At 45.3% G+C, this 17,292-nt stretch overlaps 1 protein-coding gene and 1 long non-coding RNA gene across 2 annotated transcripts in view; both read right to left on the bottom strand.

The window, feature by feature from the left end:
• Positions 1 to 17,292, bottom strand: part of AATF (apoptosis antagonizing transcription factor) — a 40,982-nt gene that overhangs the window by 20,337 nt on the left and 3,353 nt on the right. The window contains exons 5-8 of the mRNA XM_042879827.1: positions 4,328 to 4,442; positions 3,691 to 3,895; positions 3,012 to 3,176; positions 2,195 to 2,278 (exon numbers count right to left, since the gene is read on the bottom strand). Of these exons, the coding sequence (XP_042735761.1) occupies positions 2,195 to 2,278; positions 3,012 to 3,176; positions 3,691 to 3,895; positions 4,328 to 4,442 (569 nt within the window). The remainder of the gene's footprint in view (positions 1 to 2,194; positions 2,279 to 3,011; positions 3,177 to 3,690; positions 3,896 to 4,327; positions 4,443 to 17,292) is intronic.
• Positions 10,218 to 13,871, bottom strand: LOC122184687. Its single transcript, XR_006180602.1, has 3 exons — positions 13,745 to 13,871; positions 13,428 to 13,463; positions 10,218 to 10,234 (listed from the first exon to the last, which is right to left on the bottom strand). It is a non-coding gene; the product is annotated as an uncharacterized LOC122184687 (long non-coding RNA).

Below are 17,292 nucleotides of genomic sequence, written 5' to 3'. Positions count from 1 at the left end.
CACTGCACAGTTATGACCCGTTTGAAAGAAAACACATTCTCTGTATTGTCAGCACTCTATTGTAATGCACTCTACCCTTTCTGAATGCAATGTTCAGCTTCAGCTTACCACCCTGACAAATAAAGGAAAGCACTTTATGAAACCAATTTAATTGGGAGGTGACAGAAAACATACAGCCATTTTCTTTAGCCTTATCACTGAATTGGCTTCAGCTCCAATCTCTGCCAAATCCCACTCAACAGAAGAAATTAACCAGGTCAGCGGAACAGGTGCTGCGCCGTGTCTGTCAAGGGGCTGGCATCCCCACAATTACTCGCACACAATGAAGCAGTAATCTTTACAGATCATCTCTCCCAAGAAGCATATTGGGGACGGGAGGAGAAGGGTGGAAGGGAGGGAGGGATGGAAAAAAAAAGAAAAAAAAAACAACAACAAGAAAGGAAAATGAATGTGTAGCTGCCTCGCGGCTCAGCAGATGTCTGTGCGTGATGTACGAGGCTAGGATAAGCTGTCGGAGCCCGCTGCCAAAGAGTAGTAAGTGATTAAAGCCTCCGCCAGGCTAAGCGCCATATTTAGAGTCCGTGGGGTTTCAGAAGTTGCACCCATTCCTTGCTGTGCAGCCAGATGTTGTCGGCGGGTCCCGCTTCCATGCAGTGTGCTGCAGGAGGCAGCAGTTGGTACAGCAAGGAATGCAATCTGGAACGCTTCCGGAGGTGCCGAACATTAAACTGGTGTCACCCATCCTTCACCTCTCCTGAATGCTGAAACAACTCCAATTTGCTGCCGCTTCCCTCTTGGGAAATGGCCAAGACACAGTTGTGCCTGGCAGACCCATTTGTTTTACTCAGGTGATTCTCCTCCCTCAATGACCTCTATTAGTTTAAGTTTTAATTTAGATTAACCCCAGCACCCCAATTAACCAGTGAGGGGAAAAGCTAAGCTGTAACTAGTCATAATTCTGAAGTTAGGATTTATCGAAGTTAAAGTTATTAGAAATGAAGACAGACCACTGCTAGTTTTCTTACAAAAATTTCAACGTTTCATAGTCAATAAGCACCTTACCTGCACAGGTCTGAAGGCTGTCACTCACAGACATTTCTCCTTGACCACTCCTCTATTTTACTGCACCTACTGTATTTGTTCTTGTCCTAACAGTTCACTTGGACCCCAAATCCCAGGACGATGTCATCTCACTGCATAACACACTTGGTCTCCTCAGCCACTGCTGCCAACACCACTCTGGGAGGTGCTCTCCCATCCCCAGACCTGTGTCACCATGTTGTTTTACTCACCTCTAGTCCTGGCTCTGCACGTGAAATCCCAAATTTTGGAAGTATTTGAATTCTTCTGGCTACATCAGTCAACCCAGCACAGCTACATGGTGACAGCTCTCTTTCACTGCCCACACACTTCGCTACCTATTTTAATTCAGATTGGAAATGTCTGCCTTTCTAAGAATATAATTATATTTGTTTAGTCCTGACATGAAAACACTCCGTGGATCATCAGAGCAAAAGCAGTTTTTCATGCATTGAGATAAGACGTCTTCCTCAACACGTGGCAATTTCGGTACTTTATGAAGCTGGCACTGCCATTTATTAAATACATTACAAGCACAAGGTTTTCCTAAGCTTCAGCCTCCCGCGCTTAGCACAGATACCTTGTTCCCAAGAATCGTGCAAATAAAAAGAATAGCTGGCCCAAATCCAACCTGGCCTAACTCCAAGGAAAGTGCTCCACAGAAGCCCTGCCGTTCTTTCATTCTAAGCAGATGAGCTCAGCTGAGATGAAATAACTTCGGTGCTTTTAAGGATCTACTACCATCATTTTTCATTACCGTACTCTACCAACAACAACAACAAGTCACCCTTGGATAATTCAGTAATTTTTCTCTATTGTGTAGCAATGTTCATCTGTGAGAATCACGGATGGAGATCTAATGCTGGAGCCCTGGTTCTCCAACACAGCAGCACCAGGAATAGCAGTAAGTTCATATTCACAGCACAAGTTTGAGCTCTATGTGGAAAGCTGAGTGTGAAAATTTCCTGAACAATCTACAGAGACTGCAGATCTAAGAGCTGACTCACATTCACTGATCAGACAGACTCAGACCACAGAGCCAGCTGCATTAGCTTGGTGAATATTCAAAAACTAAGCGCAGTCATAATGCCAACACAGATTGACAGACACTTACTTGGTGATAAAAGTCATCATCATCAAATATTTCCTCATCTATGTCCTTCAGGTGCCTGTTGGAATCTGTCTCAGGGAGGACTTCCTAGAAGCACAAAGGAAATACTGAACGCTCGTATTCGCATGCTTTCATCCCCAGCTCTGACAACTTCACATGTAGCAGCTTGTAAACACTTGAAAATAGGAAGGAATGGAGAACAGCTCCCATCATAGAAAGCTTTTAAGGACTAGGAATACATTTTAAGGCAAGGCAGAAATGCTGCCAATGCCAAAGCAGATTTATGATACCTTTGCTAGGAAATAAATAGGACTACACAAAGTCTGACTGGCAAAATACTACAGATATTTGTAATGTAACGGCAAAAATACATCTTGCAAGCGCAGTAATTCCACATGATCTATCAGAATTGAGTATTTATTCATTCTTAAATACTAAATTAATAACCGACGTACTACCAATACACTCTGTAGTGACACGCAGTATGATTTTCTGTGACTTTCTGGGTTAAAGATTCTAAACTCCAGAGTCAAAACACAGCTTTGTAGCCACTGCCTCGGGCAGATTTAGTGACCACCAGCTCCTACAGGAGGGGCGCAGTCAGAGACCAAACGTTGTTTTATGCTGTTGAGAACTGGCACAAGAGGTAACACACCATAAAACTGGAATTGAAACGTCTACATACCGTTGCTAGTCACTGCATTACACCAATCAGGTTCTTCAGTCTCACAAACAAGAATATTTCCTGTTAAAGGCTAATTGTTTTGCAGAGAGTTTCACTGGTTCTACAGCACGAGCCATCCAAACAAAACACCCTTACCGAATTTTCAGGCAAATATTCAGGGGCTGGATGGGAATCCTGCTCCTTCTTCCCCAGCACTCTGTACACTGATCGCTTGGTCTGTGTCCGCCGTAGCAATCTCTCTTTGTCCATCAAAATATGATCAATCTGAGTCAAGATTGAACGCTCAAAGGCGCCGAAACCCTGCAACAACATTAACTAGTGTCAGATAATGCAGAAAGCTTTTCCTCAAGGCAGCAATGTTCCTCTATCTTTCCATGTCAGCGGATAAGCAGACAGCATTCCAAGAGGAGGGGGCTCAGGTTTTGTTGCACAGATTTTTGCTGTTTTTGTTATTTATTTTTTTTTATTTCTCTCTCTCTCCTTCCATTCCCAACCTGAGGTAGCCTGAGGCACGGCTTAATAATAAAATGCCTTTGTTGCTCTGGTTCAGATGAACTTCTCAATGATTAATATTAAACTCACAGATGCTATGAGAACCTGGATCCTATGAGGACACGATTACCCATACTATTAAAGTATACATGCTGTACAGGAGGAGGGGCATAGTAACTCCTAATCGTGTTGTAAAACACGAACTATTTGCTGATCAAGCAGAACTTGGTTCAGCTTGGAATATCCACAACAGGAGACTTCCAAACCAAGTGCTGTTCCACAGATCCCTACCAACCACACGTTGGCACGCACAGAGACTCACCTTGCCCATTTTGCCAGATGCCAGCTTTGTCTTCTCATGCCATTTCTGCAGGATGCTGTTCCGGTACGTCCTGTAGTCATTGTACCTCTTGGCTATGAACTCTGGGAAGTCCTCCGCCTTCAGCTTTCGTTTGGGAGGGCGCTTCCTCTTCTCCTGAGCTTCACCTGCTGGCTCTTCATCGCCGCTGCTGGGAATTTCATCATCACTAAAAAATAAACAGATACAGACTAAACACCCTGCACCGGTCTAAGGCAACACGTGTGAATTCTCAGCAGCCCCTTTGCTACAAGTCAGACTTGTTCCATTCCACGGCAATACTGATGGGGAAGGAGCTGCAGTTTTGTCTCCTCTGCTTTCAGAAAGATTACAAAACAGACTTAGAATCATAGAATCATAGAATCACTAAGGTTGGAAAAGACCTAAAAGATCATCCAGTCCAACCGTTCACCTATTCCCAATAGCTCCCACTAAGTTCCTTCCACACTAGTGGAAGGAACGCCATTCACCCAGCATGGCTGTCACCCAAATCCAACAGCAACGGAGAGAAAAGCAGAGAACGAGCGTGGTCAGGAAAGCTGTGCATTTTCTCATTTAATCAGAGACCAAAGGATTCACAAAGATCTTCTTTTGTATTTACCTCTCAGGTTTTGATTGTTTTCCATCTACCAGGTGCCTTGTGCCCGGGCATTGATAAAGCAACTCATCCTGAATGTCCACTAGTACTCCCAGCAATGTGTCTATGGCTTTACAACCTGCAGAACAAGAGACACAAGTGACAACTTTCTACTGATCGCTGCTTTTGATATAAACTTTGCTTTGCAGAGCCTAGTTTCTCTTCTCAAATCTGAACTGCTGCCTCAGCTACCACATGTCCAATCAAATGTTTCTCTCCAACCAGCCGGAGTTGCGGATTTAACTTCACCTTGATTTATAACTGTTAATCTTGAACAACATCACATTGATAAAGAACAATTTTTTCCCAAAAAGGGAGGATGAGAGGGAGGGCTGCTTTCTAAACCTTCGCCTGGCTGCACATTGGGAGTACACTGATCTAATGTTTCACTGACAAACATTCAGTCCGCACAGCCTGAAGGACTAAGATATTGAAGAAACACAGAACGTGTGAAGAAGCATTCCACAACACACAATCTGACAACAGCCTTCTCTGCTGACTAACTAACTTCTCTTTGCATTAAGTTTTGTGACAGAGGTCAGTTGCAGCCAAATATTATGAAGCAACACAAAGGAAAATGTATACAAACACATCGCCTCTCCGTGTGACCTCTGACTTCTCTCTCTCGTACACAGTGTGCGTGCTATAGGGAGCAGGAGGAGGGAGGGCACGAAGAAAAAGCGAACTCCTGCGGGGCTGTGACTATTGCTGGTTTCTCTGCTGCTGTGCTCACCACGCAGGAGGTGATAGAAATTAGATTGTAAGTAAAATTAAATGTAGCAAGATGTGATCTACGGGGAAAACTTAAACAATGACCTGGCAAGTTTAATGAGAGGACTCTGATCAGGAAAGCAGAACTGCTGGCCACAAATCCTGAAGGTTGATCTGATGTTCCCTATCCAAAGGCTCTCAGAGCTGGTAATTTTTCTGTATCTATAAAACAGATGCAGATGTGGATGCAGAGAAAATGATCTCTGTTCCAATGACCTTACGTTCTCCAAGGGCATACAGTGGAGTTGGCTGTAGGGAAGGGTTAACTGCACACTGCTGCCACATCTGTTCTTTAAAAATAGCTCTTCTATGGCATGCAGCAAAGCCCCCTGCAGAACACCCTGATCTAAACAAGTGTTTGGGAGTACACAGACACTCCTTCTGCACCTTGCTGTACATCAACCACAGGCTCAGCTCTTCAAGGCAATACCACAGAGCACGCCTCTATCTAAAACCTAAAGGGAGCTGTACAGATTCCTTTATATTTATTCTCACCACCCGATTCCTCTTTTGTTAATGGAGGACGTGGGTAGAGTGAACAGCAGATCTTCATCAGCCGGACACAGGCAGCATGAGAAGAACTCAGCCCTGACACGCAGAGTTCTCAATACGTGACCACTGTGATATCGTCTGGTTGTCACCAACTTCAGACAGATCATGGCCTGACCTCACTAACAGCAATGTTGGAGAGGAGACGCTGTCAGATTTCAGATTTCTGCTGCAGATCAGCAGTTGGACTCCCCCAGCCCAGGGTTCGTTACAGATACATTCTGACAGCTCTTCTACATAAACCTATTAACGGATTAGGTTTGCTGTACTTGTAAAACAGTTGTGCGCTCGCATCAAAACAATTCTAAGAGACAAACAGACAAAAGCCCTTAAAAATGCATTTGTTGTACGTGTCTGCAGCTAAAGCATCATTTCCAAAGGAAATTGCCCCCACCCTACCCTGAGTGCACAGCTCACAACAGCAAAATCCTTCCCACTGCCTGCAACACAGCTAAATGTCCCCAGAGCTTCCGAAACTGTTTATTTTCTACCCGCTGTCTATCCTCCAGCAGCAGTGCTAATGCACCCCAGGCAGCTTTGATCCTGTCAATTACAACTGGAGTAGCACTCCAGCTCTTCTGGGGTATATCAGGGCCACGGCAAGCAAGCAAGGAATAAAGACAGGCTCAAGCTCCCCCAGGCTATGAGATACAGACCCCAACAGAAGTGGGGATGGGAAGCAATTTTATTTGGAGTGAAGGGGATGGAGAGGGCAGGGAAGACAATGACCGTGCATCTAACCAGGTGGGAGGGCTAATTATTGCAGACAGCAGCTTCGTCGTGAGCCTCTTACAGCTGAGTAATTTCCTGCTTTCAATTCGTGTGTATTTAATAGCATTGCTGGATGGTTTCTCACCGTTAACGTTGGGTGCTTAAGTGCGCAGTAAACTCAACTTCAGAAGCTGAGTGCCACCTTCCCCTGCCTTCTCCTCACCCAACACAGCCCTATTCATTTCACACACAGTTCCTGGAGGGACTGTTTCCTTCCCATTTGCCTTCCCTTCCCTGTCTCCTCTTCCCTCCAACGCCCTCATCTGCTTTTACACCACCTGCACTGGGGAGAAGACTTGAGTCACTCGTGAATGAAGGCTGCATAAAGCAAAACCATTCCACAGATGCATGCTGGGCTGTTCTGAAGGAAAGCCAGGCACTAACCCTCCTGCTCTCCAACCCTCCCAGCACATACCTACATTTTTAATGCTGCTCATCATCTGAAACAGACAATCAGAAAAGCTACAAACACGGAGCTTTCAGGCACACCAATACATTAAGAAAACCAACCAGCGGTCCTCACACGTGATAACCATGGCTTCTACCTCCTGCTGCATGCACAGAACAAAGCTAATACCTCTGTACAGCTTAACACCTGCCCTCACGCTGGGCCATAAACCAGCAATGAAAACAACCACAAAACTCTCTCCTTTTGCAGAAGTTACTTCTGTACACCCAACCCGTGTTCTCTGAGGACAGGTGCCCCAGCACAAAAGCATCTAGATCCCTTTGTGGAATACAAGCCACTCGGATCCCCAAACAACCCATACTCCATGCATGGAGTGGCCAACTAACCCTAGTACAAAGGCAACCCCCCCCTTCCATCAGAGCTTTCCTAATAATATCGCATGGGAAAGGAGAATTGATGCTGAGCAGGATCCATCTGCAGCAAGTATACAGCAAACGTAGCTTGAATGCAACTTCCAGCTTCAATGGGACTCGGAGTGCCTGGGTAAGATGTTAACTTGCAAGAGTCACTTTTAAGAGTCTATGGGAGCCCCTTCATTTTGTGTATAGGAGTGAAAGAGTTGTTCCAGATTCAGCAGACAGCACATCAATCCACCAAGGAAGCTGTGAGCCAGGACCAGTAAATCAAAGTGTGCCTTTCTGTTAATACTCTCTCATACGTTCTCATTTTATACATCCCTTCACCCATTCAGAGAGTAGCCCTGGAGTATTTAGCTCCATTCAGGGATAGCACTGCCATGTATCAAAGTGTCAGGAGCCCCACCAGAGATGGAATCTGTCCTACTGCTCTCAAACCACAGAAATCAGTTTTGTCAATGCTAGTGGCTACAGACAAACCAACTCTGCTGCCACATCCCCAGCTCCTGGCTGCAGGTACCAACCCACCAGCACATCTCTGCTCGCCCTGGCGGCTCTCATCACTGTCATTTCAGTGCTTCTACAGCAAGGCAGTTTCACGTGCAGATAAACATCCATGCTCTTTGCCATGACCTCTAAAAATGGGGTCTCATTTCATCTTCCCAAGCAGCTGCAGAGAGCAGCAGCTGGCGTGGAGCAGCAGGGAGTGGCTGCACGCAGAGATACTTCAAGTCAATGGAAAAAGCGGGTGCCTCGAGGCCACGTTTTCAGAGGTATTCACAGAGATCCAACCAGCGAGGCTCCTGGAGCAGCTCCACGAGGCAGGCTCCTCCCTGCATAGCTGCCTCCATCCAGCACAGGGCTACGAGCCACAGATGTGTGGTTACGGCGGTCAGAGATGGAATCCTAAAAACTGGGGCAAAATTCCAGGATTTCAATGCATTACGCACAGAAGGAGAAGCGCTGAGAGAGGCAGCTGGGAACTAACAGCACTTGGAAGCTCATGGGCAAAACAGACACTGCTCACATTGCCCAGCAAACTGGTAACACCACCACAGACCTCCCAGGGCTGAGCTGCCAAACACGGGGGTTCCATCCCACCATGGGAAGCCACCACATCCCCACCGCACAGCGCGAGCTGCACCGGTCACACCGTGCCAACAGGAACAAGGGCTCCAACGGGTTCTATTATAGCAGCTGTGCATAATGAAAAGCATTGTTATCAGGTGCACGTATTTATCCCAACATTCAGATGAAGAGGGGAAATTTTCTCTGCTTTCAAACGGCGGTGGGACAAGAGTTAAACTACAGGTCAAAATGGCACTCAATACGCCGGCCCCAGAACAATACTTCTCATTCAAATCCACCAGCCAGCCACTTGCACTAGTCATCCCCAGCAATTAATCCCCCAAGAAACACGTTTGATTAAATCTTTTCAAGCAAATCCTTTGCTTTGCTTTTGTTAGTTCACTTCTTGTCAACATCTATTAAAATATGCCTTTAATTCTCCCACAATCTTAAAAAACACCGATTCCACTGTCTTCAACTTTAATCAACTGTATGGCCGGCATTTTTCATTTCATAATAATGTGCTGTTTGGAATTCAAGAGGCAGGCTCAACATCAATCATTCGGCAAGAATTTTTCCACTGCAATAAATATGCAAATGAGGAAAGCCAGTCAGTCGTATTTCAGGCCCGACTTGCTAGTGTTTTAAAAAAGACACAAATTTATTAATTGCCGTTGGCCAGCGGAATCCTATTACTTTGGGCATTGATTACAAAGCTGTGTGAGTGATTATTGTGCAACTCGCAGGCTATCCAGGCATGAGGAAAAATTATTAAAGCAAGGCAGAGATTATCAACTCAGAATAACAATAAGCCTTAACATTTTAGGCCTCTAACTTCTTCAACAAAGAATTACGCCGGAGCTCCACCGTATCGTAATTCTGAAGTCTGTCAGTGTTACTTCTGGAGCTCGCTCTCTATTCCCAGCAGCAAAGTGATGCTCGCAGCCTGGAAAGGGCGGAGGGGCTCCTCCAGGTACGGCATCCCACAACACCGAGCTCAGGACAACCACCCTTCTGCTACTGCACTGCAGGGGAGCAGCACAGGGCAGCAGGGCCCCACAGCGCAGCTCCCGGTGCAGCCTGCTGTCCTGCCTGCTTCCCCCATACACAGAGGTGGCGTGGAGACACAAGGCCAGCAGTGAGCTGAGAGACAGGAGCAGCAGGGCAGCCCAGCAGGGCACCAAGCCCTGGGCAGCGCAGCACCCAACGCAGTGAACGTGTTTCTCAGCATCATCAGCTGAGTGCAAGCACGAAGCGCTTCAAGTCTGCCCGGCTTGTTTTTAGGAAATAACTGGAGCAACGTTCCCTTCACGCTTCCCAAGACACCGAGCCCCTGGCTCTTTATGAAGGATGGGAGGAAAGAGGCCTACCTTTCTGCTGATGGCGATGAAAAGATCTGCCCCGCAGCAGAGCCCCAATTTGCTGGTTCCATTGGAATGCAAATGATGCAGAAGTCTCTGCAGAGGGGAAGATTTTATTCCTTCGGCACAAAGGAGCCAATATTGCAAACTGCTTTCACGCACTCCCAAAGTTACAGAATGGACTCAATTTATTCCTTTCACTCAAATATTACTGCATTTGACAGTAAGAACAACAGGATCAGACATAGATGAGCTTGCTAAAAGTAAAGCAAATAACTAGATGCAGCAACAGAATAAAGGTTTGGTATTGGAGGATGTTATTAGTGGGGACTGGGGGAGGGGGAAAGCTGAGAAAGGAGAGAAAGAAACACTTCCATGAAGTTCATGCTCTGCTGATTTGCCTCGACCGTCATCTTTTGATATCAGCCCGAAGCAGGGAGGGATGGGGCTCGTAAAAATGAGATTTATAAAAACTGATGTTTTACATTACTGTAAGTGTAAAGAAGCTGACACTGTGTGTTCCAGTCTGTGCCAGGCAGGATTCCCCAAGTGCGCAGGCAGGAATGAGAAAGGAGGAAGAAATGTGAAATTTCATAGTTATCTCGATATTAAGGCCAGAAGGGAGCAGTAGCCCATCAAGACTGACCTCCCCATATAATACCGGGTCATTAATTACATTTATCATGACAAGCAGTGAGTTTCCATCTCCAGGTAACCAATTGCCAATTAATTCGAGTTAGCTGACATTTGCACATGCTCTCTGGATGCTTTGCAAGCCTTTGTTTTCCCACATCTTGTTTGTGTGGTACGCACACTAACGTGCACAAGTATTTAGTTAAACTCCATTTAATTAACTATTAATTATCTTGAGAAACTCAAGCGTAAGCAAACCCATTTGATGTTCCTGAAGTGTGGTGAAATCCCATGGTCTGGAGCTTGGATGTATCAGGTCAACAACTTATTTTTCCCTTATTTTTTTTTTTTTGCACTAGAATTTAAAGAAGCCTCAAACACGAATAGCATCCAACACACACAGCTATGGAGATAACCTATACAATGGGAGCATTTCAATTTTAGCCCATCTGTACAAGAGAAGCACATACAAATTCTGCTCCAGATGACTAAATAGCACAGCCTAACAGCCTTGACAATCAGCAAGGAAGGGCAAGCGGTTTTTGCTCTGAAAAAAAGCCCCAAACTCCACTTCAAATAAATACCTTGTGCAGAATTGCTGCTCAGCCCACAGACAGTAAGGACAATCCCCAAAATATGCTTCTGGTGCCTCACACAGCCCAAACCCCACACTGGGATGAACGTACAAAACCTCAAAGCCCCACGACCCAACTAATAAGCACACAGACAAAACAGAGCTTTTTCTAAGCTTTGCAGTTCGTCTCTCCTCTGTCTTTCTTGCTGCCACATACACAGAATGGCTGCCCATCCTTACAGATCCTATTTCTTAGCAAAAGCTGGCCTCATTTATTTCTTCATTTCAGTTGAGAGTAAAGTCCTTATTAACATCACCAGGCTTTGGCTCGGTCCCACACAGAGTTGAACAGATTCTTCACTGGATCAGAGAGAAAGGTGAAATCTGGGGATACCTGCATCCACACCTATTTAAAACCAAACTCACCACCTAATGAACCAACAAGCACGATGCTTTTGTATTCATAAAGTGTCTAGACTAATACAATTCAATTAAAATGAACTACCAGTGTTAACTGGGCTAGATCTGATCATGATAATTTACACTCAGGCTTGAAACTCAGTGCCGCTGTCACACATTTGTGCAGGCTCCCAGCAAAATCTTCAAAGCAAGAATATATTTAAGCCCATGATCTCGCCTAGCACCAATTAATCCTGTAACTGGAAACCACATAATCTGCCTGTGCCTCAATCCCTCCCCCTGCAGCCCTGTGACACCCACCTTGCACTGTATCACAGCATTATCTGCTCCAGACGTACGTATGGGCTACATCTCAGCTTTGAGAGTGATCCATGAATTGAGATGATAACAAAATTCTGACTAAAATCATTGGCAGCTGATTCCTGCAGGCTTCTCTGAGAAATCCCAAGCTCATGCTGATAAAGCACATTTCACATGGCATCTTTTCCCTATAACCAGGTGTGCAAAGTGACAAGGCGGGGGTGACGCATTGTGCTGCGCAGTGAGAAGACGACCTCCTGCCAAACATGTCCTCTTGTACAGGAAAGGTGACAGTTTCTCTGGAATCTTATCTTGATTTAGCCTTCATCTTACCCGATTTTGTGACTGGTGACCCTTCTTGTGGCAGGGGAATTGGAACTAGGTGTTATTTAATGCCCCTTCTAACCCAAACACTCTATGATTCCATGATTATTCAGGTTAGCCAATACTTAATCGACTTCTTGGACATGACTTACACGGATAGTAAATAAAAATATGTTTTAAAGATGGGGAATCATTGTGAACGTAAGATCAACTACAGAGAAAGCAAACTGAATCTTTCCCACTGTCTTCAATGCAAGTGGGATTCTCTATCTCATCATTCAGAGGCCTTCTCCACCGATGGGCTCCACTCAGTCACAAGCCAAATAGCTGTCAGCGGAGCAGCAAACCAACCCTAGGAACCAGGAGTCCAACACAGGCCACCGTTATAAAGGTCCACGGAGCCCCAAGGCCATCACAGCCCTTTGCACCCACTACAAACACAACCTCACTCCATCCCAGAAACTGAGACATTTCTAAGAGAGGTGAAATGTTTGGACTGGACTACAACACTTTGCAACAAAAAGTCAGCACCTCCTTTTCCCAGAGGTTCCCAGATAGTGCTGTGCAGCTCCAGGCAAGCACCACCAAGCTTTGTTAGTGCACCTTTTAGCCCTACTTGTCAATGAACTACAACTAAATTGCACCCTTCAGTGCTCATCTCTGTGTGTGAACGTGCCACACTGCTCTTTGGGAGAGATACTGAAGGGGACAGCATACCAGTGCTCTAAGTATGAGGAAACTGGGCTTCTCTCTGGGTTACGCACTGCCCCTGAGCACAAGGAGCGCTGGAGCTGTGCGTGGGCACCATGCCAGAGAAAACACCATCATGACCAGGAAAAGAAGATAAAGTTGACTACAGACAATACAAATCAAAGCTCAGATATCACCGCGAGCTGGGAAGAGACACACAAGTTCCAGCAGAATTTAAAGGAGAATTTAAAAAACACGCAATGCTGTAACCATTAGGAGCCACTCAGGCACTGCGCTGAGCAACTCGGGCTGCTGCCAGGAGGAGCTGCTGCTCCACTAACACATTAATAACCCAGGCAGCTTTGGTGATAACAGCCTTGCAAGCACAGGGGAGTTACATCGTGGGTCGCTTTTTTAAATACACACATTTTAATCTGATTCACTTTATTCAGATTTTCTTATTGATCACCAATCTTCGCGGGGCTGTGCAGAAGTTACTCGAAGTGTGAACAACAGTTAAGATGCACTGTCACCACTTCTGCTCCTCTCGTGAGCCAACCCACTCTCACAGGCCCTGCCTGCTACCCATCACAGCTGTGTTCTGCCATTTCTTCAGGACTCACACTGAAGAAACCCACAGTCTGGTATTTCCTCTCAGCCCATTGACAGAGCCAAAGTTAAAAACAAAAAAACACCATTTAGCTGGGAGTTTCTATTTCATGGAGCTGCCTAACTGCAGGCAAGTGAAAGGACATGCGTACGAAAAAATAGTGATCACCTTTAAGTCTTCCAGTGTGCATCAGCATCTTGCCACCTGCAAGAGACCCACATGAGTTTCTGTACGTTCTTACTTAGCTTTCTCTCCAACTAAAAATTGAAGATCACGCATTATCCCCATTATTGTTAGTGAATCACAAAGCATCACTGTCACATCCCCAGGTATTTTTAACCAGGACTGTAAAGAGAAAGGAGTTACAACAACAGAGCAACCCCACCTCCTGGCCTTTGCTGAGAGCAAGAGATCTTGTCTACAGCTCTGCTTGCCCCCCTCCCCAGAGCTAGCTGTGGCTTTTTGTTACTGAATGAGATCCAAACCTCGGCACTGTTTAATTCCTGACACTGGATACAGCTTCACCAGCGCGGCTTCCACCTCTGCCCCGACTCCTTCCTGCCCTTGAGGTAATTTTTGTGCCATTTTCACAACATCTACTTCCAACCTTCCTCCTGCCTGAAAGCATACACAGAAACATGAATGGCAAGCATGCAATCTGCGCAGAGACACAGCACAGAAACTTGCACCTTGCACTCTTTTTCTATGTAAATAATGCAAGGATCCTGCGGGAACATGCCAGGGATTGGAATTTTTAATTAATGGGTCTCTTTAATGTGCAAATCAGGAGCAGATTGCAAATTCTGACTTGCATTGATTATGAAAAACATTAATTGAACGTGCAAGACCCCAAATGGAGGCAACATCTCAAGCCCTGGACCAGACTAGGAGATACGGTGTGAGAGAATACAAACGTATCTTGGAGAAACAGACTGCCCTGGGCAGCAGCACCTCACAAACACGAGCTGTGGGAGCTCACGTGTGCAGTGCATTCACAATTTGCACTGCCTCCAGAGCACAGCCACCGTGGTTTTGGTATTAAGAGAGCTCCCCGACTCTCTCCATGGATGCAAAGCAGGAAGAAACACGAGCTGCACGGGCACAGCTGCCATGTGCAGGTAAAAAGGAGGATTGAAAAAAAAAAAAATAATCTGGGATATAATTAAAGATTAGGAAAAAAGAAGTAACACGGTGCAAACAAAGCAATGCTGTCTCTTTAAACAGGAATTCATCCTATATAAATTATGGCCATAAACTTTTCCTGCAGCGCAGCCTAATTAATTCTTGTTCTATACACAAAGGGAAATGCTGGGTGACAAATGGGTGTGAAGCCTGAAAGCTGCCAGGTCTGCAAAACATTTTCTACTTCAATTTATAAGCAATTTTGCAGTAAATCATCCACCAGAACCTGAGATCTCAGGAATCCAAGATTGTCCAAGGTACGTCTTTTTTTTGTTTTGTTTCCATAAAAGATTACAAAAATAATAAATTAAACATCTGAGTTTTTCCTAAAATGCAACCTCAGAATTTGGGAAACACGTGTGACCTTACCATTTTTGCTCAGGTTTGGCTGTAAAACTGCAAAAGCACGTACATCATTGCTGCCTGCTCTTTAACACCATCAGTCAGTCCCTGGGGAGCCTCGCTGCCACCACCAGCTGCACAAAGAGCTGTCACAAGTGGGACACGCCAGCAAGGCAAATAGAGGAGGGCTGTTTTCCACCTCAACAAACTCATCCTTCCTACAGGCAGAGAGCAGAACCTTCACAAGCAACGGAAGGGCTTTGGATAACACCAAAAGCTTGCTAGGGAAGCTCTGAAAGAGGTGTAAGAGACCTGTGTGCCTACAGCCTGCAGCACTCCTACCACAGAGCCAGGACTTCGGGCAGCTTCACACACCAGATCATTTCCTCTCATTCAGAGGAGATCATGAAAGCATGCCAGATTTATTTTGTGGATTTGGAGGGAATTGCTGAGGCTTCCCTGAAAGGAGAGGATCATCCATTCCAAAACAGTGTCAATGTCATGATTATCTTAAATCCCATCCGAGTCTGAAGCATGCTACGTGCAATGGAACAAGCTCAACATCCAGCATTCACAAAGCCTTGCCTTAAACCCATGATAAAATGATTCATCTTTAAACCTTCTTGTGCCCAATTCTTTCATTTTTTTCCTGTCTGGAGAACAGACTCCTGCCCACAAGCTGGTAACAACTGAGAGGAGAATGCAGGAGTGCAGAGATGTACACCCAGCCCACCACCTCACTCTTCAGAATTGAGTTTCCAGAAGTTCATTTCTATTAAATCCAATTTCTAGAAGCTTATTTGTATAGAACCCACCAAAGCTCTCAATCAGAGCTCCTTCTGGAAGCTGACTGATGAAAAGTGAGACTGCCCTCCTAAATCAAGGTCCGTCAAGAAAAGCTTTAAGCAGATTACAATATAAGTATTTCTTTTTTTTAATTGACTTAATTTCACTCACTGAAACTAAGGTTTCACAGTGCTGAGCTCCCTAACAGAAACCATGCCACAGCTCAGACGTGCTGGGCAAAGCCCCTGCTGAGTTGGAACATCCCAGATCCCTCACAGGGCCCAGCACCACCAAGATGGGGAGAAATTGGTCACTGTCACCCACTGCGTCCCTAGACTCTCCTAAAACCTGTGCACACAAAGTTGTGCCTCATGTTTCATGCTTGGCACTTCCCAACTTCTGGTACGAGCACCTCTGCAGAACAGAGAAATATCTGCTTGGACAACAGTGCAGAACAGCTGCTGTAACCTACTTTACTGTACAATTACAGACTGTATTTAAAAAATATAAAAAGAAGTTTAAACTCAGACCCTTAGAGAACACCAGCAAATGCTACAACAAACAAACACAGCAGCATCACAATGTTCCTGAGCTCCTTACTCCTCACCCATCAGCCCAGGCATGTTCCCTGCTAACGCCACCCAGGTGGGTTGTTCTGCTGCCTCCCCACTCAGCCTGGAACCTGAATACAGATCACCTGGAACAGCAGAGCAAACTGCTGCGACTTTCCTGTCTGGATTGTGGAAACAGGATGGGCAGGGGATCACAGTGCAGCTATTACACAGATTTTCCTTTAACGTTCTGGACAACTGGCAGATTAACCTCTCTGCTGTTCTGTGCATGGTATTACACTACGTGTTCCTGGATGTATTTTGCTTATGGGAAATATCAAAATGTCAACCATTGTTTCTGTTAAAGGTCTTTAATGATATTGCATTTTAGACCTGTAATGAAACATGGTGCTCAGTGCAGTTTGTAATGCATCTCATTAAACACATTAATAACATGCGTTTTACTGAAAGGTCAGCTTAGTATTGCTGGGAGCTCACCTTCTTTTCCTTAATCACTTCATTTAAAGCAGCTGAGTTAACTTTAAAACAAAGAGCCCCACCTGCTATAACTCCAGATAAGCTGATTAGCTGCATGCTCAGATCAGGTGTGAGCTGTAAGATAATAGTCAAAGCCTGGCACAGGGGCAAGGCCCAGGGTCAGGCTGGATTCACAGCAGAAGTTCTTAATGCAGTTTTAAGATAACTTGTGCCAGCCTAGGTCAAAGTCTCTCAAACACACTGGTATCAGTGTTGCACATACAAACTGAAGCATTAATAAATTAAACAGATCCACAATGCACTAAAGTTGAATACTTTGTGTTTATCAGCTGGAACATGCAGGTATTTGCCATATTGGAGAATCTACTACAAGTCTCATCAGATCAGTATCATTAATAGTGACCCTAAAAACCAAACATCTGAAGCAACTCCAAACTGAAATGGTATTTGCTGTTGCTTTGACAGCACAGGCCCTCTCCTTTGTGCTGCATTACTCCTGGTTAGGACAAATCCCTGCAATCACAGACCCAGCATCTACACAGTGTCTCAGGACAAAACAGCGCCCCAACTCCTCACTGAGCACTGATAACCAAGCCAGTTATTCCTTACATCCAACAGAGATAAATGAACTTCAGTACCCACAAAAAGTAGAAGCAGCAGCAGGACCCAAGCTG

This window comes from Lagopus leucura, unplaced genomic scaffold (genome assembly GCF_019238085.1).
Source record: "Lagopus leucura isolate 7727_CA_CO unplaced genomic scaffold, USGS_WTPT01 Super-Scaffold_100024, whole genome shotgun sequence".
Taxonomy (NCBI): domain Eukaryota; kingdom Metazoa; phylum Chordata; class Aves; order Galliformes; family Phasianidae; genus Lagopus; species Lagopus leucura.
The sequence above is the reverse complement of the archived record's forward strand: the minus strand, read 5'-3'. Positions and strand labels throughout refer to the sequence as shown.